We start from the raw sequence: 25,230 nt of genomic DNA on the forward strand, positions 1-25,230 counted from the left end.
ACCTATATTAAATGCTTAGAATTATGATCAAAACATATAATGCTATGCAGTACAATGACGATTGAGAGATGAACAAATAAACGTTCCTTAAAAGTGTGATTTTTTTGGATTTGAAGTGAAAAGAATTTCAATGTTTTTTTTGAGTGGATAATGAAGCAAGCATATCTTGCTTCAAGTCAGTAAGTGATCATCTTGAAATATCACTATATCAAACATGATACAGTAGGATTTTCTAGGGTTAAGTATTCCAGGTATACTTGGCTTTTATTTGTGTTTGCAATTTTTGTAGTGTAGCTAACAACATTATACTTTTTTTTACAGTGTAGCTAACTTATAAACTTCCATCTTCAATTTTATAGAAACAAATCTGCTTTGGAGTTAATTTTCAATTTTATAGAAACAAATCTGCTTTGGAGTTAAATAACTAATAAATGGATTTTGTAGGTTTGTGTAGATTATTCTGATTGTTTTTGTTCACAATGCTATTAGCCCAATAATTAGTAGTGTACAGAGTATAATTCAAAGTGTACTTCCATAAACTAGAAAGTGGGCTAGAAGTATACAACTGATAGTATACCTAAAAGTTCATTTGTAGTATAGTTCAGAGTAGAGTCACAGAGACACAAAAGAAAAACTTAGGAAAACAAATGTAAACCAGTTTACTTTTGTTTTTTTTTTAATTTGAATTTACTATATTATAAAGTGGAAAGTGGGCCAATTTAGTCCCAATTATTGGAATACTGGAGTGTTTTTTTTTTTTAATGTATTTAATGTGTACTTGGGGGAAATAAATAACTGAACTTCAAGTTCACTTAAAAAAACAGGGCCCTTTTTTCCAAAAAGGTTTTTTTTTCTTTTTTTCCCCGGTTTTAATTTTTCTATACTCTGTTCTAATGGTTAAATTATTATTATTTTTTTTATCAAAAAGCATGTCTAATTAATTAAAAACATGAAACTTACAATATTTAACAGCAATTTATTAAAAGTTGAACAAAAATTAAATTTTTAAGGCCCTATGAAATGTTTTATTTTAAATTTTTCTCAAAATCAGGTTTATTTATTTATTTATTTCTTACCATATTTTGGATTCCATTTTAATAGTTAATCATTAATCATAATAAAAAAATATTTCTGCTAAATATTCATTAAAAATAATGGTTTAATAATAATTTTATTAGTAATAATAGTACTATCATTACATGAAGTAATGTATTTGTCAGTTTCTACTGTTAAGCCAGTTTCTAAGTTAAGCCGAACTTTTATTTTGACAGGTTGCTGTGAAGACCTTAAAGTTTCTGTTTGTAAATGATATGCAATAGTTTTGCTCAAAAGAAAAGTTTAAATGTTCATGAAATGACTCAGAGCAGTTCTAGAGATTATGTTTATGTGTTCGTGTACTCATATTTTGAGGCGGCAGAAGCCGAAAACACAGTGAGAATCACGTGCGCTTCAGCATGTGTTTTGCAGCTTAATATTCACAGACAGTAGTCCACATTGCGTTTTGATTCAACCTACTTTTGATTAAAATTCAAAAGTATGGGGTTGGTTTTGAAAAAAGTCTTTTATTTTCATCAAGAATGCATTTACTTGATCAAAAATACAGTAAAAACAGCAACATTAACGCGATTAATATTGCTATAATTTAAAATATTTTTTAAATGCATTTAAAATAGAAAATGCTATTTATTCCCGTGATGGAAGGCAAAGCTAAAGGTTCAGTAAAATTAACAAGAAACATTTCTTATTATTATCAGTGTTGAAAACAACCCCCCCCCATATTTTGAATGGTACTTTAGTAAAATAAAATTAAAACAAGTAAAGAGCTATAATGTGAGTTTCTTCACAAATTCAATAAAAAATTAAACTAGTGTAATGATGAATTTGAGTATAATTGCGCCACAAAAATAAACCAAAACTAAACATGTAATGATGTAATGAAATGTAGAGACAGAGAAATGACATTTATAGTGTTGTAGAGGAGTGTGACAGACTGAAATTGGGAGAGGCTGGTATAATCTTTCAGGTCTTGGGCGGAAAGAACTATTCTAAACAGACGTGGGGGTGGACAGTCTGCTCGCTGTCTGACAGACATCTAGACATCTCCCTCTTTCTTCTAAAGCAAAAGATAGAAATGACACACTACAGATGATTACAAATGAACACCTCAACAAAGTAATGCATTATTGCCTGTTTCTTCTGAAAATGTACAAAACCAGATAATATTTGGTTTTCTCAGTAACTGCAACTACTCTGTAACAAAAACATGGCGGTTCTAAGAAAACAGGTTCATTCTTTAGAAGGTAGCTTGAAATCAGTAAAGCACAGCTCATTACCTTCGGCAGAGATCTCTTTCCAGGGTGCTGGTGGGTACATGAACGCTGCGTTCTGGATTTGGTCATTGATGTCCTCGTCCTCATTGAAGGGGAAGGTGCCACTCAAACTGACATAGATAATGACTCCCACTGACCACATGTCCAGGGAACGGTTGTAGCCTTTACTGCGCAGCACCTCTGGGGCCAAATACGCTGGTGTGCCAACCACTGAACGCCGGAAAGATTTTTCCCCGATGATCCGAGCAAACCCAAAGTCGCACAATTTTACCTGGACCAAGAAAGTGACCTCACTGAGCAAGTGGTCTAGTTTGGTCATGTTTTATCACAGGGATTTCAAACATTTTGGTCAGCTGTTCCTGTTTGATTTAAGTATTTACTTGAAGGACCTCCTGAGAATTTAAGATAATATTCCAATAATTTATCAACACATTCACAGTTCTATGATGTTGGTTAATGGTTACAAATAAACGTTTAAATTATTTCATTCTTTTATTGTGTTATATTCTAAATGTATTTTTTTTTTTTTTAAATGATGTATTTATTGTAATTATTTTTTATTTAATTATTAGCTTTTCATCAACGCAAGAACCTCTTGCAGTTCGTAAAGCCCAGTCTGGGAAACCCGGTGCTTATTATATGGTGATTTTTCAAGAATAAAGTGTTTAATTCACTGTTTTTTACCTGAGGAAACGGCTCCGCAGATGCCAACAGCACATTTTCTGGCTTCAGGTCACAGTGAACAATGTTCTTGAAATGGAGATGTCGCAAAGCCACAAGGATCTATGACAGTAAAGCAGTCACTTAATGGCATGCAGGTCTTTTTAAAGCTTTGAATGGCCACCAATGTAATATCCACTTCTAAAGTTAAACTAAAACCCTTAAAGCGATAGTTCACCCAAAAATGAAAATTACCCCATGACTTACTCACACCCAAGCCATCCTAGGTGTATATGACTTTCTTCTTTCAGACGGATACAATCAGAGTTATATTAAAAAATGTTCTGGCTCTTCTAAGCTTTATAATGGCAGTGAATGGGGGGTTAATAAAGGCCTTCTGATGGGTTTGTTTAAGAAAAATACCCATATTTAAAACTTTATAAACCGTAATCTCTAGCCTCTGCTAACCATCGTATGTGCGTTCATGAGTGAGTGGCATTCCAGCAGATGAAATAGGAGGTAGGCGTAGCATAAGCTCCAGTGAGAATATGCTTCAGTATCACGAGAACCAAGTTTTGTTTACAGGAGCAAAGGAAGCAAAGTTTTCTTTATTTAGCAAAAGAAAACCAGTCTCCGCTTGGCTTACATTGAAATCCTCTGACATTTTATTTGACAAATCCTCGTTTTGTACTTCTAATTCATAACTGGTGTTTTGTTTTTCTCTCTCCTCTGCACTTGCGCGTTTGTCACTGCTCACCAGAGCTTACGCTACACCTACGTCATCCGTCATCTCTTGTGAACGTGCGTACGACAGTTAGCGGAAGCTGGAGATTAGGGTTTAAGAAGTTTTAAATATGGATATTTTTCTTACACAAACCCATCAGAAGGCCTTTATTAACTCCCTGGAGTGATGTGGAGTACTTTTTATGATGGATGGATGCACTTTATTGGACTTCTATTGGACTATTGAATCTCAACACCAATTCACTGCCATAATAAAGCTTGGAGGAGCCAGGCCATTTTGTATTCCAATTGTATTCATCTGAGAGAAGAAATATACATATATACACCATAATTGTAAAATTTTTGGGTGAACTATCCCTTTAATTTGTTTCTAATTATCATTAACTTTGTCTGATCAGATAAATGTGAGAATGTGATTTCTCCCCAATATGAAATATTCTAGTTGAGCAGCTAACAGTTTCATATGACAATAAACAAGCCTTCTGGACTCATATTGTAGTTTGATACCAGTAAAATATTAATGTATTTAAGACGAATACTGTGCTAGTAAAAGGTTAGTTTAATAAAACCTTATCCAATCTCATATTACATTACATATATTACTGTTCAAATTTTGGGGATCAGTAACCAGTTTAAACTTGAAAAAAGTATCACCATTTTCACACAAATATGAAGCAGCACAACTGTCGTCGACATTGATAGTAATCATTAATGTTTCGTGAGCAGCAAATCAGCATATTAAAATGATTTCTGAAGGATCATGTGACACTCAAGACTAGAGTAATGAAAATTAAGCTTTGATCACAGGAACAAATTACATTTCTACGAACAGTTATAATTTAATTTTAATAATGCGTATTTTACACAACTTTTGATCAAAATTATTTTAACTTGGTAAGCACAAGAGACTTCTTGCAAAACATTAAAAAAAGCTTACTGACCCCAAACTTTTGAACAGTGGAGTATGAATGCTTGGTTTAATAGGAAAATAGTTGGGCAGTGAGACCAACACCACTGACAGCGGGCATCGGGCTACATGTCGAGAACATACGTGAATGCAATCACAATCATCTAACACCGCAGACAGAAGCATCTTTACCACATCACAGCAGCTCTGTGGCTTCAGATCCATGGCTAATGGATGAGCTCCCAAGGCCCTCAGGGGCCCCACTGCTTTAATCAACCCACAGACTAACCGCTATAATTTAGCTCTAGATAAGATCCAGAATACTGCCTCATCGAAACAAACTGCACTTCAGAATACATGAGATAAATGAGAAAAATTGCATTTGAAAGCAAACCTGTGTGACCAGAAACTTGGTGATGCGCTCTGGAAGTTTGCTCTTCTCACTGGACAAGATCATCTCCAACATGTCTCCATGGAGTTTCTCCATGACAACAAAGACTCTCTCTGGAGTCTCAAACATACACTCCAGGTTTACAATGCCAGGATGGTGCAAATTCTATGAGAACAAGAATGAGTCACATATTAAACACATTAAAGAGGACCACTCATCTCCAGCATTATGAATTAAGTCATTAACATTCTTCTACTGGTATCGACATACCCACAGTCTCTCAATAATCACATTAAAAACACTGATCACCTGTAAAATGGCAACCTCATTTCTCAGCTGGCTCTCCTGTTTGGTGGGGAATCTCATCTTGTCTATTACTTTGATTGCCACATCTCTGCCTGTTTTTCTATGTTTCCCTTAAAAAAGATGAAATTTCAAATGCAGTAAAATATTTAGCAAAAAGTTTCTTGGTCTCAAGTGATGAAACTACAGATTTATTGTAATGCATTTGGTGTGTATATTAGAAATAGTACAATTAGTTGATATATCAACTCTACAACATTAACCCAAATAGAGCTGACAGGACAAGAATTTCACAAGAGCTCATGTAACAGCCTGAAAGGGGACTGGCTTGAGCTCATTTCACAGCCACACAAATATACTGTAAGTGTTATATTGAGATGAAATAATTTACAGTGACAGGAGAATTATACACAAAATATGTGAAACTAGAAGAGCTTTTTATAACAATTAATTATGCATAATTACATGCAAGTAACCCTAAGCCAAATCAAATCCTTACCCTAACCATATAGTAAGTGCATGTAGTTAATTAATATTACTCAGTACCTATATGTATAATTACACTGTAACAAGGACATCTTAAAATAAAGTTTAACCAAATATACCTTACAGAATTAGTACATTTGGTACCATGACAAACAAAATTGATTAGATCTAATGAGTTAAGGTAACTCAAATATATGAGCAAGCCAATTTTAAAATCAATATTTAAGAGTAATGTAAACTTATATATATATATATATATATATATATATATATATATATATATATATATATATATATATGTTTTGCGAATGTTCCAACTTTCTCAGTTTCTTCAGCTGTGGTCAAAGATGAACAAATACTGATATGAAAGAAGTAATAATTGTTGTTCTTGAAACTGAACAGTATAATTTCTCCATTCTCAAATATTTTGATTTAAATTTCACAAAAATATATCTTAAAAATATAATTTCTACATCTGCTGCTGTTTTTATGAAATAAATGTAAATAATCTAAATTAATCTAAACCTAAATTTAACCTAGATCTAAATTTAAAACGAAACAAACTGCTGGATTTATAAGCATTTATTTTGGTATGTCCAACTCAAACAATCACTTAAGTGATTTTAAGGTAGTATAGTTTAGAATGATTTTTTAGAGTGTACCTCCATAAACGACGCCAAACTGTCCAGAACCCAACACTTCATCAGCAAAGATCTGATAGATTGAGCTGATATCCTAAAGACAGCAAAAAATAAATAAATAAAAAATGAAAAAAATAGAGACGTGTGATTCACTCAATCACTAAACAAATATTAAAATCAAACACAATTTCACAAGTACATTTAATCCAAATACAACTTCTCAGTCTACAGTTAAATGCATGCTTAATAACCCTAATTTGTTTTTATTTCCTCGTCTCAGTTCTTCATAACTTTCTTGAACTTGACTTGACCGTGGACATGACCGAGCTTGCAGAAGTGTGAATAAAGAGTGTGTAGTTGTGAAATATTGTCGGTAAACACACTCACCACATTTTCCTGGATTTGACTGTTAGATACAGAAATGCTGATGGACAGTTCCTCTGCAACACACACACACACACGCATTCAGTTTAGCTTTGGCATTTCATATAATTCATGTTAAAATGTCAAACTTCTGTGTAGCAAAATATGGGGCAGATAACTTCTCTTTTCTTCTTTTTTTTTAAACTTTATCCAATACATGCAACAAATTATGAGTTATCATGTGGCTGGTCATTTAGCAATTTGATTGGCGAGACATATTTTCCACAGTCCTTTTTTTCTGTTTGCCTGTGCAAAATGTAATAATAATTTAAACAAATCCTATCTGAAATATATAACAAATTGTAAATTGCTCTGAAAATGACAAGCATGAGTTGCATAGTAATTCTCTGAAGGGACACTGTGTTTTTCTGTTTATTTTTTGGGTTAGATTTGTCTACAGACGAACGCTTAATTAAGTATGTCACTCATCTCTGGGCAGAAATCTCCTCTGAATACTGAATCAAAAGTGTGTTTGTTTCATAACTAAACAGCTTTCATTAATCCAGACCTGTCAAACCTCTTTAATCTTTTGTCTCTCAACACAATTAAATAGAGGTGCATCAGGATATTAAATACTTAAGCTCAGCCATTTACTCTCCAGAACAGAGCTGCAAATCTGTCTGAAAGTCACTATTCACGGTTGTCTCGGTTTGTACCATTGCTTCATCAATGGATGCTTGTTTGGACATTCTAAACTTCTAACTGTATTCATTCTGTTTCACTGATTTATCACTTATACGCTGATCCATACATCCAAACATCATTCCGCACTATTCTGTTGACTTATTATATCTGCAGTTTGTACAGTATTTTGAATTTTGCATGTGGCTAGTTTTCTTTAGATGTGCTTTAATGTTTATGCCTTGTAAACTGCATTGGGGACTGAATAAAAGCATTGTATAGAGTAAAAATATTATTTTCAGTAGCAGTAAATTTCATGTCATGGCTGGTCACATATCTTTTTAATTATTTAAAGTGCACTTTTGACAGCCTTTTGGGATAATTGTAAATTTGTATTAATATGTAGCACTAAATGTAACTCTGGGGTCGGTAAGATTTGTTAATGTTTTCGAAAGAAGTCTCTTCATCTCACCAAGGTTGCATTTATTTGATCAAAAATACAGTAAAACAGTACTGTATAAAATTACTATGGTATAAAATAACTGTTGTCTGTGAATATTTTGTAAAATGTAATTCATTCCTTTGATTTGAAGGCTACATTTTCAGCATTATTAATTCAGTTTTCAGTCTCACATGATCATTCAGAAATCATTTTAATATGCTGATTTGATGCTCAAGAAACATATCTGATTTTTATCAATGAGTTGACTCCTGTCATCATTTACTCACCAAACAGTTGACAGTTCCATAGTATTTTTTCCATACCGTCAACTGTTTGGTTACCAACATTTTTCAAAATACTTTCTTTTGTGCTCAGCAGAAGAAAGAAACTTATAAAGGTTTGAAACAACTTGTGGGTGAGTGAATGATGAAAGATCTCTTTAAGTCTTAAAGAGACAGTATGCCTAAAAAAGAAATGATGGAATATACATACAAACATTTCATGTTTAATTCAGTGTGTTACTTGCTCATTCTTTATAATTACTTGTGAAATTTACTATCAATTTCTTAGATTCAAAGTAAAATTAAGTAAAATTTGGACTTTTTTTATTTTGGAAAAATTATTTTTGGACTATTTTTGTTTTGTCCTTCTTGGTATAAATGGTACAATCGACCAACTGTATGGAAAAGTACGCACATTCTGTAAAATATCTCCTTTCCAGTTTCTTGGATGAAAATGAAGATTCACTTCACATGTTTTTAAAAGACCTGTGAAATGGAGAGTTTTGACTTTGCTACTTACTGTGATCTTTACTCTGTCCCGCAGCGGCGCCCACGCTGGGCTGTGGTGTAACTGGAACAGGCATCAGGGCCTGGCGGATGGCCCTCTCCCAGCCCTGGGCCACCTCCAGCCCCACGCCACCGGCAGCCAGCGCAGGTTTGTGGATGTGGAGGTGGGGGCCGCCAGTGTTCTCCCCTACGTAGTACACCATGGTGGCGGTGATGACCTCAAAGCAGTGCGGATTGCCCCCCAGGGCTAAACTACTGAAGTCACGTGCAACCTCCACTTGCAAAATCTCCGACAGGGGAATCTCCTGTGGGTCAGACAATGAGTCAGAAACTTAGACACTGACTCAGTGACAGCTAGATAAGATCGTTTAACCAATTAAACAACCTCGCATTTGCTCTTTGAGTTTGGAAATGAGTCGTTAAATTAATCCATGTGATGCTGAATTAAAATGTCTAGTCCAGTTTAAAGAGTTCACAGAGTTCACCAACTCTATGGAGACGAAGTGACCAGGATCTCACTGAGGAGAATTAAAGAGCGGTTGCTTTCCAAGTCCATGTGGTACCTCCATGTTCAAACAGATACTATCAAATGTTCCTTATCACACATATCAAAAATAGCACTGTCTCCGAATGCAGCCCGAGCTTTCAGTCCAGGGTTCACTGACGACGCAAAACCTAATAAAGTCTGATTATGACCGTCTCTTAAGAGTCTACCTTCTGCTCAGCCCCCGAACTTGCTCTCAGATGAGACAGGAAAAACAGTAGCTGTGGCCAATCAGCGAAAATGCTGCGCCTGCGGTCTTCTCTGAATATGAGATGAAGTGCTTGTGGTTTGGTGGGTGAATCATGTGACCCAACCCTATGAAGAGCTCCATGATTACAGGGCAGCGATTGCGCACATACGTGTATGAGTGTGTAGGCAAGTCTTACACTAGCCACCGTTACATTATGTAGGAGGTGGTCACACTTAAGGGGGTGGGCTGTGGTTATCTTGAGAAAGGCCTGGAAGCCCCTTACCCAAAAAACCAAAAGTACAGGCCTTCTATATTCAAAAGAGTGCACTATGATTTCCAAATGGGCAAATCTGACCGGTTCTATTAAGTCATAGATGAAAATCAAATGCATGATCATGTCTCACACTATACTTTAAGTATAAAGCATCGGTTGCTTTAGGAATCATACGCCTCACTCACTGTGCTGAGAAGTGTGACAATTGATTGAACTTTACAAAAAAAAGCAAAGGACAGAAATGGAGATTGTTAACAAATTGTTGGAGTTGTTCTTCAGAATTATGTAGTACTTCTGTGATAGTGAAAATAACATAGGTGAACAGTAAGCTTGCCTGGAATATGTATTCATGACAAAATGTCAAAGTAGTAGTATCTGTTTTAGAATTTAAGATCCAAACTGAGCGCCAAGCTGATAATAAAGTCATGTGCAAAACAGTCTTGAACACACCCTGGAATCTCTCCCAGGGTGGTGAGGTTTCCTGACTTTAGTTTTACAGCTGGGAACACAGTGGAGCTACCACAGGGACTTTCACAGAAACGCACAAGTTCTTAAAAACAAAAGGCCATTCAAAATATTTTGATTTTCTAATGATTTTGGTAATATGACCTTCACATCCTCATATGTGTGAACATTACTGAAGATTAAACCATGGCTCATTTCCTAGTGGGAGCCAAAATACATACACTACAAATCAAAAGTTTGGTAGATATGAATTTTATTTTTATTTTTTTTAATGTTTTTGAAATAAGTCTCTGTCTACTGCACACCAAGGCTGTGTATATTTGATCAAAAATACAGTAAAAACAGTAATAATGTGGAATATTATTAAAATTTAAAAGAACCATTATATTTGAAAATATTTTAAAATGTCATTTATTCCTGTGATTCAAAGCTGAATTTTCAGCATCATCACTCCAGTCTTCAGTGTCACATAATCCTTCAGAAATCCATGATAGATTTATTTGTCAGCTTTCTTTTGTGAACAGAAAGTTTGGACATACTTTATATTAAGTGTCTAAGTACTATGTACAAGCATTTAAATTTATCATTTGACACAATGTACTTATTACTTATTATATATAATGGTAGTGGTACTTTTGAATGGTAGTGTACATTTAAAATATTTTAAGCTGTCCACTTATCTTATAACACAAATATTTCTGAAACGTACTCTGAGCATATACAACCTTGCCCACATGGACTGAAATTGCCAATACAATTGCTCAGTGTCCCTCACAAAGATTATTTCACAGGCTAAATTCATGACATTCTGAAGACACAGGCTGTAAAACACACAGACTATACAGTGTGCACAGTAAAACTTATTTCTTGAAGTTGTAATTCAGTAGTAAAACAGATTACTGGAGTAAGTTTTTCTAAAAAAAAACAAACAAACAACAATTTCAGCTTTTCTTTTTAAAAATTTCACTGCAAATTGAATGTGTTACTTGCCGATTCTTAGTAATTATTTGTGAACTTTACAAGCAATTTCTGAGTGAAAACTGTTTAAAGGAAATCCTACACCTTCTTTTTAAGTCTGTGACTAATTAAATTGCAAACTTTTGAGTTTTAAATATCACATAAAATTTTAATTTACTTAAATGTGAAAACATATGCTTGAAGTTCTGAAAAAAAAGCATTAAAATGATTTGCCACCATATTTTTTGTACCACTATAAGCAAACATGTACAAACTCATACTGTATAATACAATCCAGAAATGTAGTGAAGGTATTCAAGTCCCAGAATAAAAAGTTATTATACTGATTAGTTCACAGTAATACAGCTGCATTAACCATGTAACTACACGTTGTATTTGAAACACTTCCTTTCACTTACTGAATGGCTTTAAGCTCAAGCTGAAGCAGCGGAGGAGGGGTATTCTGTGGTACTTGCCAGATACCTCAGCGGTGTATGTGAGAGGGGAAAATACTACTGCCTTTAGCTGTGTCAAATGCTCTAGATGAGCAATTAATTATAATGTTTTGACATTACAACGATCAAAGGTGGAATGCAGCATAATCAGTTTCGTTAGAAGTTTATGAGCAATATTCTGATTTCTGGGGTTATTCTAAAGGTTATTCTAGATAACATTAAAATATGCACATGCATGTCAAATTTTTAACCAACAGAGAATGTCATTTAAACATGAACCTCAAAAAGAATTAGTGTTTTAGTACAATACTTACAATAGAAAATAGAAGTAGAATACGTATAACACCTACTTTGTAATACTTGGCTCCTGAGTCATTCTGAAACAGAGTCAGACTCTTGCTGTCCAGTCTCCAGTAGTGTCTCTTTCTCTGAAGACAAAACAGGTTTGACTAACTTCAAAACTCAGGAAAGTTGTGAGCAAACACACATTGATATAAAGGTCATTTAATGCAAATGTATTATGAGGCCGTCCAGATGTACAAGTCTTCTTAGGTTTAGGCAACATGAGGTTAAATAAATAATGACAGAATTGTTATATTTGGGGAAACCACTAGGCAAAATTTCTGCTTTACCTCAGATTATTTAATTTCATAATTCATAGCAGTTATTTATCTGTCTTAAAAGTAACTGCATTGAAACAATAGTGCTAACAAAAATAGGACTTAAAATGCCACAGAGACGTCTGTGAACATTACTGGTGGCACTTTTGTCACTTAATATATATTATTTTGGTGCGTTAATCGATTAAATTACTTAGTATATAAAACCATGATCCACACTCAACAAAAACAACATTCTTTTTGCGTTTTATTTTACATTAATCACCAGTAGGACAAACACAAATGCTTCGTCTGAAAGCCTTCTTCAGTGTGTTAAACAATTCAATCCCTCCACCCACTTTTTAAATCATTAATCACATTGACGTCATTATTCATTAACCAATCTTTAATCTCTAAAAACACACATATTGCATGTAAATGCTGGACAGTTTCCATTTGTATATAGGTGTGTTAGTGTGTGGTGTTTTTTTGGTATGTTAATTTTGGTCTTAAATATCACGGTTTCACTGTATCACGGTGTTGTTGTTACAGCTCTATAATGTGTTATTTTTAAACTGGGTTAAAAACAACAACAACAACAACAACAACAACAAAAATTCCCAGAGGACACAATATATTTTGTTTTTGAGCAACATACAGAATATTAGAAACCGTAGAATTAGTTTATTTTTTTCTTTGAATTGTTTCCTAAAAAAAATAAAAAATAAAGACTGACATCTTTATTTTACCTAAACCTGTAATTACAGTTATTTAATTTTAGTTAAATAATTCATATACATATCATTTATATCATTTCATATCATTTAGTTATATAATAATAGTAATAATCATACATAATTTGATTCAATAATAACCCAATTTGAAGCAAAAACAGAATGTTCTGACAAGCTTTGTGAAATTATACCACGTAAACTTTTCAGAAGACAGTCAGAAACACATTCATATAAACCCCCAAATCAATATTCAGGATTTTCTTCCAATAGTTTGTGCATCATGAACAGTGAGTGATCTGCCTGCTACAGTATTTTTCTCTATGCGTCCGTCTTCAGCGTCTCTGGTCTGTGTTAACAGACTTCATATTTTCACATAAATTACATTTTGGAAAATTATTGCATTGCAACGCAGTTTGTGCAAGTCCAGAACAGAGAGTTGCAATAAGGCAAAAAATGGCCGGTTGTCGATCGCATAAAGGCCAAAGTATATTTCAGCCCGTGGTACTGCGCGTCAAGCTCATCCGTCCACGCTCATCTGTGATTAATATACTTTTGAAAGCTGTGCGGATGCGGCTGTGCGCGAGATGGAAAGGAACGCTGAATGTGAAGTGTACCCGGGACTTAAGTTCGGCCATCCTACACACACGTGACTGACCGCTCGCTCGCACCAACAGGAGGAGGAGGGGTCAAAGTTACTCTCTACACTGCACTCAGCCTGAGGGATTCCTACTCTTTCAGTCTTTGAGAAGAAATGGAAAACAGCGCATACTGCAGGAACGGTATAATGGAAAATATTAGTGGTTTTGAAACCGTGAAATTTTCAAATCACGGTATACCTTGACACTGGTAATCGGCCCATGCCTATTTTTATACAACACAAACCTGCACGTCCATCAATACATTGCATCATATACCCATGACTAGAACATGAATTACATATGATCCCATATTTATCACAATTATACAATTAAACAATTTAATAAACAGTTAAATAAATAAACAATCAACAGAATTTACTACCAGATAAGGCTGTGACGGTCACCATGACAACCGCGCCACCGCAGTTGTCTACTGCCACCGGCGGTAGTGCACGTGACGTCACACACTCTAGAACAAGCATAATACAAAGTTTTGTATACAAGTGTAATAACAGTAATAGCTGCACATTGTTTTATTTAGACTGTAAGTCTATGGTAATTCACAAGTTACCTCAAACGTCATACACAGCGTATTCTACAGATTGGCAGGTTTGAGCGCAGGAAAGTACAGTTTATTCATTCAGCAAATTAATTTTGTGTTGGGCGATGGACCTTGTTTGGAACCTAAATACTACATCAACGATCTTGAGCCATCTCCAATAATTTCACCCATCCGCGTTTGTACAAGTGTCTTCAAATTCCCATGATCGCAAACACCTGGCTGGTCAGGTTTGGTGAGACTTTCTCCAAATTTGCCAAATACAAACGAGACAGCGATAAATTAAAGATGTTAACAAGAAATGTGGCAACGATTCCTATTTCAAAGAGAGTGCGTGCAGACGAGGAGTTAATGCATCTGCTTGCTTAGCGGCGGGACAGTTAACAGTATCTACACCGGACACGACACTGGCGTGTCGCAACAGGTTTAGTCTAGTGTCTACACAGGACATTTGAACTCTGTGTCAGTACCTCATAAATAGAACGAGGAAGTTTACTGTCGGGGATTTGTCATGTCGTGTCGCATTCAATGTAGCATCACTGATTATAATGAGTTCTATAGCCTAGTATTTTGTCATGTCGTGCCGCTCGCTTCCTGTAGACAGGGTGTATTTAACTTTCTTATTTAGGCTACTTTCTTGTTTAACTGTTTTATTTAGTTGATATTTTAGTGTTTTAAAAATTAAAATGTTATTATAAATATGATCCTGTTCAAATTTACCCATGAATAAATTGGCAAAATTTGGTGCTTTTGGAGTACCCATCGCTACACCTTGAACTTATAGATAAAAATCTTTCTCAAATAAAAAAAATATTTTTTTTGCTAAGACTAATGTACTAAGGTCCATTATATATTGTACCGGTACTCTGATGTAATCATCTTTACAGTAAAAATGTAGTGCATCTAAGCCTGCTTCATGAGGTATATTTGTGTAAAGTGAGGTAACATTAAGTGTTACAAGCCAATCCGTCGTGTTTATACAAGGAATTTGATTAAATTTATTCAAGAAATCAGTGGTATATTTAAAATAAGATGGTAATTTCCTCACTATCGGTTGAATCAAAGAATCAAGGAATTTAGATATTGTTTCTGCCAATGAGCCATTTCCTGAGACAACTAGTCATACTGTTAATTTAAAATAGCACATTTGGGTGAAGTTACCTCCCAAAGTCCTTTTCCCCAAAGCCCTCTTCTAGTTGGTTTCTTCCTTGTTGGTTGTGTTTGGAACACCAGGGCTGGCCCAAAAAACATTTCACCCAAAAGTGCTGTTTTAAATCAATGAGAATATTGTATTTAACTTGTTGGACAATGTATTGTCCACTGAACAAATTACAGTATTGAGTAAAGGGTTATCATTTGTACCATTAACCCCCGGTTTCACAGACAAGGCTTAAGCTAGTCCCAGACTAAAATGCATGTTTGAGCTGAACTGCTCAACTGAAAATATCTTGTTCTGACATATCTTAAATTATGTCAGTCTCATTGTTCTGTGTCAAGATGCACACCCTAATGTTTTCTTCTAAGGTACTTCTGTAAAAGTTGTTTAAATTAATTTAACTAAAGCCTAGTCCTGGCTTAAGCTAAGCCCCGTTTGTGAAACCGGGCTATAATGTCTAATATAAGTAATCAAGACTGAAGAGTCATTACATACAACAGTATTTAGAAAACCAACAAATAAAAATATGATATGGGTTGTAGATAGTTATCATCCGGTTCCTCTAAAATGAAGTTTACCGATAAGTCAATTGCATAGATTAAAACGTAATTGTAGTGCTACATGTGAATTTGATGAACAGGTAAAATTACTTTGCATTAAAATCGTTGCATTATATAATGCATTAGACAAGGTTAATAAACAGAATAGACATGATCTTTTGAAAATAGAAAAACCCAGTAAAAAAAAAACAAAGAAAATTTTCAGGAAATTGTTCGCTGACATACAATGACCATAGTAATACAATAAAATCAATTATTTATAAACATTGGCACATTTTCATCTGATGAATCTCTGAATGATAAATTCCAGTACAGCCCACCGTTTACTTTTAAAAGATCACGTAACCTGTGATATGTAGGTAAATTCAAATGTAGTGAGCAGAAAAAAGTCTGCTTTTATACAAGGTTGTTTCGCATGCAGAAATTGTGCCAGAATTTGGTAGTGTAAACAGATTATATGTCCAAGTTAAAATACACTGTCAAGATCCAGAGAAGTATGAAAAGCATTGTCAGAATAGTCCATCTGCCATCAGTGGTTCAACCGTAACGTTATGAAGCAACGAGAATACTTTTTGTACACGAAGAAAAAAAAATAACAACCAAAAAGGCGTTGTTGTGGTGTTGTGGGGGTATTATTATCGCTTTATTTATTTAGTTTTGGTTGAATAATTGATGGTGGATTGTTTTTTCTGTGGTTGCTTTTCATACCTGGACCTTGACAGTGTATTTTACTTGGCAGTCTATGGTACAGTCACAAGCCTCCCGGTTTTCATCCAAAATATCTTAAATTGTTTTCTAAAGATGAACTAAGCTTTTACGGGTTTGGAATGACATGGGGTTAAGTGATTAATCACACAATTTTCATTTTAGGGTGGAGTATCCCTTTAACCTGTTAACCCGCACTTGGACGCGGGGGCACTGAACTCTCTTTGTTTGCACGTGTCAATGTTTACGAATAGATTAAATGAAATGGGACAAAATTAATCTTGACAAACTATATATCATTATAAAGATCAAAGCCTCAAGCATGGACGACAGATTGCTGTTTTTCAATTGAAAGCTTATAAAGAATGTATTTGCTAAATTTGTGTAAGCAGTGCACATCAAAACATGTAGAATCAAAACCTAGTACATACCAGATTCGTCGTAATAATGAGTCATAAACACTTCCACAGCTGTAAATCCCGGTTTAGTTAGAAAGGTATACGTCCACTGAATGACATCTTATGGAGCACGTTTAGTCCAACGAAGCAATAACGTTGTAATATGGATGATAATTCCTTTGTTTATGTTTCAGTCCTTCAGGGATAGTATTGTTTCTGTCCGTTATGGAGTAACTCACGCTCAGAAAACTGCTTCTTGGTAGTAAAAAACAGCATGGTTTTGTAGCGTACAGTGTCACAAACAGAATGAAAAAAAAAAGTGTCAAAGATAGGCGGAAGATTGTTTATTTGAATTCTAGCGCTCTCTCGTGGTGGCTCGTGATGTGCGCTGTGATGCACCTGTCATCTGATGGAGATGTAACTTAGCGATCGGCTTTTGCACAAGCTATTCTTTATTTTTCAAAATTTTCATGTATGTGTGGGTGTGTTTTATGGGGAATGTGCCTGTATCTGAATGATTACCATCTGTTTGAGTGCAAATCTGCACACTATAACTGTGTAATCACAGCTATCAATGTGAACGCCGTCTATATGAATAGAATGTGATTATTGACTTTTTGGCGCATCTGTATGATTACCATCTCTATAACTGGCCATCAGCACTTCAGCATGTGATAATTGACTATATGAGCAGAAATCATTGTAAATGCTGAATTTCTAGCAATCTCAGGATATACTATAATTGGCATACATAGTTAAATCTTTTTTTTTCTTATTTATTTTTATTACTCAAATTAATCTTATAGTATTTTTCTAGTGCTCAAATAAATCACTTATATGATGTCTAAGTTTCTGTCTATTGTTTTATAATTGAAAAACTATGCAGTGGTATGTTTAATGACTAAAATAGTTTGTAGAACCCTTCAGTACAGTTGGTAAATATTTTTTATACTGGTGGGGGGGGGATCTAGACAGTATCAGAAAAATGGTTGCAGATATCTAATTTTTCATGGTATCTTCTTCAGATTTGAAATAGAAACTCATGAGACATGTGACGTTCAACCCATTACTTTTCTAGATTGCCCCAGGACTGATTTCATGTATTTTCAAATATCAAATTAAAAAAGAAATTCAGTGTGGTACAATTTTTTTCAAGACACTTCAGTGTCTATAACTTTTAATATTTTTGAGCATTATCAACTCTGGTTGATAAAAAGTAAAGCCCAAAGGGTTTCTTCCCAAAGACACCAAAATTATGGGTGTAACACACTGAAGTAAGGAACTGTTGCAATTTTAAGGTAGGTAGGGCACTTTCAGCTGTGAGTCCCATAATGGGTGGTCTGGTTAACAGGTTAAAATGCCCTTGCCAAAAGATATATATAGGAAAATAATCGAGTCAGATGAAATTGCGAATTAATGAACATAAATCAAGCATAAGTCGACAAGACATAACCTCTCCAGTAGATAGACATTTCAACGAGTTGGGAAATGACATCAAACAATTAGAATTTATAGATATAGAGGAGGTTTTCGGATCATGTAATGTGAATAAAGAATTCTTAAAAACAAGAAATATTTTTGATGATCTCTGGCTCCAAATTGTATGGATGAGAAATTAGATCTTTCTATTTTCCTTTAATGAATTATAATAGGTCGCAACCATCTTAAATATCTTGAGGAGTATATTTTAAGACCTGGAGTATATTTAACTATCCATTAAATTGCTTAATTGTATAATTGTGATAAATATGGGATCATATGTAAATCATGTTCTAGTCATGGGTATATTATGCAATGTATTGATGGACGTGAAGGTTTGTGTTTTATACAAATGGAAATTGTCCAGTATGTAAATGGAATATGTGTGTTTTAGAGATTGAAGATTGGTTAATGAATGATTACTTCAATATTATTAATGATTTAAAAAGTGAGTAGAGGGACTGAATTGTTTACGAAACGTTTGTGTTCGTCCTACTGGTGATTAATGCAAAACAAAACACAAAAAGAGTGCGGATCATGTCACAGAACATTACTGATGACTCAAATTAGTCGCTGAATCTGTATTTTGAACCAGCTGGTGACAATAACCATCCATACAAACCAGTTCACTAAAATTAATAATCAAAAATGTGACATAAAACTGCAATGAAGCATTTTGTCACTACACCACAAAAAAAATTTGTAAATGGAAAGCTATTGTATACTATTGTTAAACATCTGAGCTACTGAAAAATGACTAACACAGAGCAGCAGTTCTTGTTAGTAATTCTTCATCATTGTAGTACAGTTATACCCTTAGCAAATGCTTTCTAATCAAAGTGCATAAATCACGTAAATAAATAAATATGTGAATATGAAATAAAATCTCACAAGATTGTCACGACTGGTGTAATGCACCATCCAGCCCTCTTTGACCACAGTGGTGCTCCTCCGCTTGGTGTGTTTGATGGACTGGACCACACGCATCAGGGGGATATTGGTGCTGGTAGAGGGGTAAAGAAGATATGAGAAATGGCAGTGATCAATAGTGTTGATGTGGATCACTGATCAAGAACATTTAAACTCTGAACTTCTGACACGATAGTTCGCCCAAAAATTACAATTCTGACATCATTTACTCACCCTCAAGTTACTCTAAACCTTTATGACTTTCTTTCTTCTGTTGAACATAACAGAAGACATTTAGAAAAATGTTGGTAACCAAACCAATCCAAAGTTTGTCCTCACTGACTTCTACACTATGAATTAAATACTGTTAGTCAACCAGAAACTGTTTGGTTACCCAGATTCTTCTAAATATCTTCTTTTGTCTTCAGCAGAAGAAAGAAACTCTGCAGGTTTGGAAAAACTTGAGAGTGAGTCAATTATGACAAAATGTTAATTTTATGGTGAACTATCCCTTTGTTCTTAAAAATCTGTTACATTTACATTTAATCCTTTAGCAGATGCTTTTATCCAAAGTCACTTAAAAATGATGGCAATAGAAGCAATAAAAACAACAAAAGTGCAACAATATACCAGTGTTAATTTTGACAGCAAATTTTTATTTAGTTTTAGTCATAGTCTTTTGACTAAAATGCCATTTAGTTTTGGTCATATTTTAGTCACCTGAATTGTTTTTAGTTTTAGTCTAGTTTTACTCGACTAAATATCATAAGATTTTAGTCGACTAAATCTAAAGTAAATTTAGTCTGCTAAAATCTCATGGATTTAGTTACAGTGTAATGCTTTTATTAAGCATTTCTCCAAAATTTCCAAACTCATGTTATAGGTTTGATATTAAGGTTTTATCATGATAGACACCAATTTAATTGCGGTGACACACAACATGCCTTTATGTTAAAATCAAATAAAACCACTTTTCGTAAAGAACAAGAACAAGAACATGGTCTTCTTTTTCATTAAATATCAATGGTTATATAGGCTAATTATGCATTCTTTATAGCAACTTGTTTACCATATTCTTCATTCTTTCATGCAGACATATTTATTTCTATAAATAAATTTAGACTAATCTTTATGGGTTCTAACGTTTTCATTAAATTTTTTTTTTTTAGGTCAGTGGTTTTGTTTTTTTGGTTTTCTTTTGTTGCTTGATTAACATCAATGTCTCGGACAATACCAGCTGAATTAGGCTATCCCTTCAAAACCCGAATGCACAGCTGCAATTGATATTACCCTGAAAACTCATCAAAATGGAAAATTCGATATAATTTTGTGTGTAATTCTCCGTTCATGCAACATGAATGAGTACTCGCGCGCTGTGAGACGTGCTTTCTGTGTCTGTGTGTGTATGCATGCTTCGGTGTCTGTGCTCAGAAAACCACACCGAATGAAGCTCTCTCTTGCATCATCAGATTTATCTTTATGTCTGCTCTTCTCTTACTTCCACATATTGACATTTTTTAACATTTTATGCGACGTGCAGCAAGTGAAATTGAATGAATCTCTTCCCAAATCATCCCTCCCTAACATTTTCGTCTCGTTTTTATTCGTTGACGAAAATGTAAATATATTTTCGTCATAGTTTTTGTCATTCAAAAAGAGTTTTAGTTTATTATCGTCTTGTTGTTGTCAGTGAAAAAAATGTCGTTGAAGAACATTATGACGAAAAATATTTGTCAATGAAATTAACACTGCAATATGCAAGTGCTATGACAAGTCCTGGTTAGTTAGTTCACTTTGCAAGTATTGTTTTATAATAATAAAAAGAAAACAAGTTGATAGTACAGAAATAGAACAGAGAGTGTTAGAGTTAGAGGGTCAAGTTTTTATTTTTTTATTAAAAAATAAAAAAAACAAGAGGGTCAAGTGTAGATGGAAGAGATGTGTCTTTAGCTGTTTTTTGAAGATGCTCAGATTGAGTTGGGCAGGTCATTCCACCAGCAGGGAATAGTTATGGTGAAAGTCTGTGAAAGTGACTTTGTGTCTCTTTGGGATGCCACTATAAAGCGACTTGCAGAAGGCAAGCTTCTGAAGGCCACATAAATCTGAAGTAATGAATTTAGGTAAGGGGGTGCAGAGCCCATGGTTGTTTTGTAGGTATTTTATAGTATTTATTATCCAGAGCATATACCTGATGGTTTTCACAGGTTCTTCATCTTTTTCACGGTCCATTAAGGGGGAGTCCATAAAGATCTTGTCTTCTGGAGTGGTTGGTTCCTCTGAATCATCCAGACCATGACTGCTATCGCTGTTCACATCACTGCTGTCTACTTCCATCGTGGTATCAGAGTCAGGACCAGGGCTGGCAGGCTCTGAAAAAACATACATTAAACTTACATAATGATGTTTCTATTAGTACGTTTTTCATTTTAGTTGGATGTGGCTGAAAACCATAACCATACCTCCATTGAAGACTCCAAGACAGTCTTTCGGTACCTTTGAAGCACATCGCTTGTGGCAGTTGAATTTACAGTCTGGTGAAGAAAACACGTCATGATCACTTTTTTTTCTACAATTGACTAGAAATATTTTCTATTAGAAAGCTTATAGGTAGATGGCGATACTCACCTTTGCACTGCATGCCCTGGCGGAAAAGCCCTTTGAGCAGCCGTTTACAGAACTGACAGATGGTGGGACGGGTGTAGGTGTGAATAACAAAGGTGTGAGGGACCTTCACCCGCCCCAGCACCATCTTCTCCATCCAGATTGGCCGACCGCTCCATGACGGTATCCGCTTCCCTGGCTCCTGATGGCGCTGCTGCGGCAAAGAAGTAAGTAACAAAAAAACTGGCAACTGCAATTTACATACTGTGCACAGTAGTGATGGGATTTATGGCTCTTTGAGGGGATCCGGATCTTCGCGATCCGTTCCTTTCAAAGAGCCATTCAAAAGATTTCAAATTTCTCTTTTTAAATATTTAGTCAGTTTTAAGAAGCCAGCTTGGGGGCATCTCAGTTTATCCTGGAAATAATCACTGGGAGGAATGATGAGGTGAGATTTGTAGTCAAATAATTAAAACTCAGATATCACACACCAATATCTGAGTTTGAATTATTCAGAAATATTGATTATTACCTCATTTGTCATGTGTGGACTATATTCCATAGGGTTGCACAAATCCCTCTGCTTAGAAAGTGACATCACTATTTTGGATTTACCTTTAGTACAAAGTGTGTGTGTGTGTGTGTGTGTGTGTGTGTGTGTGTGTGTGTGTGTGTGTGTGTGTGTGTGTGTGTGTGTGTGTGTGTGTGTGTGTGTGTGTGTGTATAAAGCTACGTTGACTTATGTTATTCATACAATACCTACTCACAAATAAACATCAAAAACAAAGCCGGCTGCAATGAATTTCTGTGCAAAACACCTTTTACTACAAACACTTCCACACAAGAACATTGTTATCACACAAGAACATTTTGATAGAAAACAAAAAATATTTAAAGTAGATAAAATTAGAATAAATAAAATGGAAATGTCTACATACTACATACTATTACTACTGTAAACTTTGCAAATAGGACATCAGCCCCTTCAAGTCAATGAACAATAACAAAGTGTTTTTTTTCCACTGGAGTACTCACGTAAAGGATGCGTGCACAACTAATAACTAATATCATCACGCTATAAAGGGTTGGCCTGCGCTGGGTGCGCCCCTCCCCTATAACTGTTCTGTCTCGCCGAGGAGCTCATTTGTGTGCATCTGTGTGAAACACGCATAGGAAAAAAGAACGACAGAAAGAACGGCTCCCCTTCAGCCGCGACTCGGCTCCCATCGTTCATGTTTATGAGCCGTTCAAAAGAATCGGTTCGTTCGCGAACGTCACAACTCTAGTGCACAGCATGCATATTGCATACCAAACAAACACTACTGCAAAAATTTGGGCTTAGTAAGATTTAGTTTTTAAATGAATACTTTTAGAATCAATCTTGTTGACAGTAAAGAATTTTACAGTGTTACAAAATGTTCTTTTTCAAATTAATGCTGTCCTTTTGAACTTTGTCAAAAATCATATCAAAGAATTCTGAAAAAAAAAAAATCATAATGTGATCATGTGACACTGAAGACTGGAGTAAATTCAGCTTTGCATCACAGGGATAAATTGTACAATATATTCAAATAGAAATTCTAATAATATTTAACAATATTATCTATCTATCTATCTATCTATCTATCTATCTATCTATCTATCTATTTAATGTAGTCTTGGTGAACATAAAAGACTTTCTTTCAAACATAAAAAATAAAATAAAAAATCTTATTGATCCCAAACCTTGTTAGAAATGTTAGTGATTTCATAGTAGATGTGCATGCAATAATAAATTCTACAGCAGCCATTCACCTTTATGATTGTAACACAGAGGAAATGATTTTTACTGATTTCCTTTTTCACACCATACATTCTCCTCAAGAATGTTTCGAAACTGGCCACTTAGTTAAAATAAAAGCTGTTCATCCACAGAGGATTTCACACAGACACTTATCTCAACAAGACAGGTTGAAATCAGAAAATGATTGATCTGATTTACCTTGATGCATTTAAAAAAAAAATAGTTTTTATAGGGGTCAAAAACAAAAGAACACTTTTTTTCCTTCTTATGTATTACTAAGCTTATGTGGAGAACATTTCATTAGGTCTGAAATGCTGCCAGATGTGAAGAGCTGAGTTTGTGATATCTCACATTTTAAATACACCTGCATGGTTTGCCGGAGAGCAAATACAATGTAAGGCCTCCAGTGTTTATTTGAACATAAAAAGGGAAAACAAAGTGTCCATAAAACGAACACCATGTTCTTGCCATGTTTGGGTTTTTGCTGATATGAGGTGATCGCTCTACAACAATATACATCTTTCAACCCATTTTGTTAACTTTAACTATAAATATAAATTAATCAAATGTGAAGCATAAAAAGAATTTGGATATTTATGTCACACTCAATTAGTATGCATTCCATTGCTTTAGAAAACAAAATACAAACAAATTACATTAGACTATATGTTCTCAGATCTAACTAATATTCTTAACCAAATACCTTTTGTTAAAACTTGGTAAACATTTTTAAAAAGCTTGTGTCCAGGTGATTGTCTGCTGATGTATGAAGTCAGTTTACACAGGTAAGCGAGAAGCTTAGTAAGCTAGTTTATACTATTTATAGTTGGTTATATTATTTGGAGACTACAAATTTAATTTGTATTTAAGTTTATTTGCATTTAATTTGTAATTTTTATGTTTTTTATTTATTTATTTTAAAGAAAGAAAGAAGAGGTGGCGATATTGAACTGCTTTTACATCAACGTGAACTGTTTTGGATCTTTACCCTTCAGACATTATCACCTAATGGCATGAATGATGAAGCTTTATTTAATGTGACGTTATAATTCAATCTGGGCCTGATGTATGTGTTAGTATGTATGTACAGGATATGTTTATGTGTATATGTGAACTTCAAGTTGATGATGTACCTTTTGTGGGTTGTTATTAATCAATGGATCTTTACAGTGATTGGTCATGAATCTGTTTTTAAATGGGGTGTACTTTGTGATGTCATGTTTAAACAATTCCGGATGAAGGTCATGCGAACGAAACATAGTCATTAAATAAATAATTCGATTTTTTGCATAGAAAGTGTGTGGGATTTGTATTTTGCTTTAAAGAAAGAAAGAAAGAAAGAAAGAGAGAGAGAGAGAGAGAGAGAATTTGTATTGAGAGAAAAAAAGCTGAAGGACTACATAGAAAGAAAGAAAGAAAGAAAGAAAGAAAGAAAGAAAGAAAGAAAGAAAGAAAAAGGAATATTTAGACATAAATACAAAGTCACAA

General features: G+C 34.5%; 1 protein-coding gene across 4 annotated transcripts in view; it reads right to left on the reverse strand.

Moving 5' to 3' along the window:
- Window positions 1-25,230, reverse strand: part of LOC109080080 (serine/threonine-protein kinase D3-like) — an 85,534-nt gene that overhangs the window by 2,200 nt on the left and 58,104 nt on the right. For 2 of the 4 annotated variants that reach the window (XM_042774332.1, XM_042774333.1), the window contains exons 6-17: window positions 21,984-22,173; window positions 21,818-21,889; window positions 21,547-21,727; window positions 19,341-19,464; window positions 11,972-12,049; window positions 8,750-9,041; window positions 6,850-6,902; window positions 6,484-6,556; window positions 5,342-5,448; window positions 5,036-5,197; window positions 3,015-3,113; window positions 2,334-2,601 (exon numbers count right to left, since the gene is read on the reverse strand). In XM_042774332.1, coding sequence (XP_042630266.1) covers window positions 2,334-2,601; window positions 3,015-3,113; window positions 5,036-5,197; window positions 5,342-5,448; window positions 6,484-6,556; window positions 6,850-6,902; window positions 8,750-9,041; window positions 11,972-12,049; window positions 19,341-19,464; window positions 21,547-21,727; window positions 21,818-21,889; window positions 21,984-22,173 — 1,699 coding nt within the window. Of the gene's footprint in view, window positions 1-1,142; window positions 2,114-2,333; window positions 2,602-3,014; window positions 3,114-5,035; window positions 5,198-5,341; window positions 5,449-6,483; window positions 6,557-6,849; window positions 6,903-8,749; window positions 9,042-11,971; window positions 12,050-19,340; window positions 19,465-21,546; window positions 21,728-21,817; window positions 21,890-21,983; window positions 22,174-25,230 lie in introns of those variants that run through there. The other 2 variants (XM_042774335.1, XM_042774334.1) reach the window with 2 other exon arrangements.

Source organism: Cyprinus carpio, chromosome A17 (assembly GCF_018340385.1).
Source record: "Cyprinus carpio isolate SPL01 chromosome A17, ASM1834038v1, whole genome shotgun sequence".
Lineage (NCBI taxonomy): Eukaryota > Metazoa > Chordata > Actinopteri > Cypriniformes > Cyprinidae > Cyprinus > Cyprinus carpio.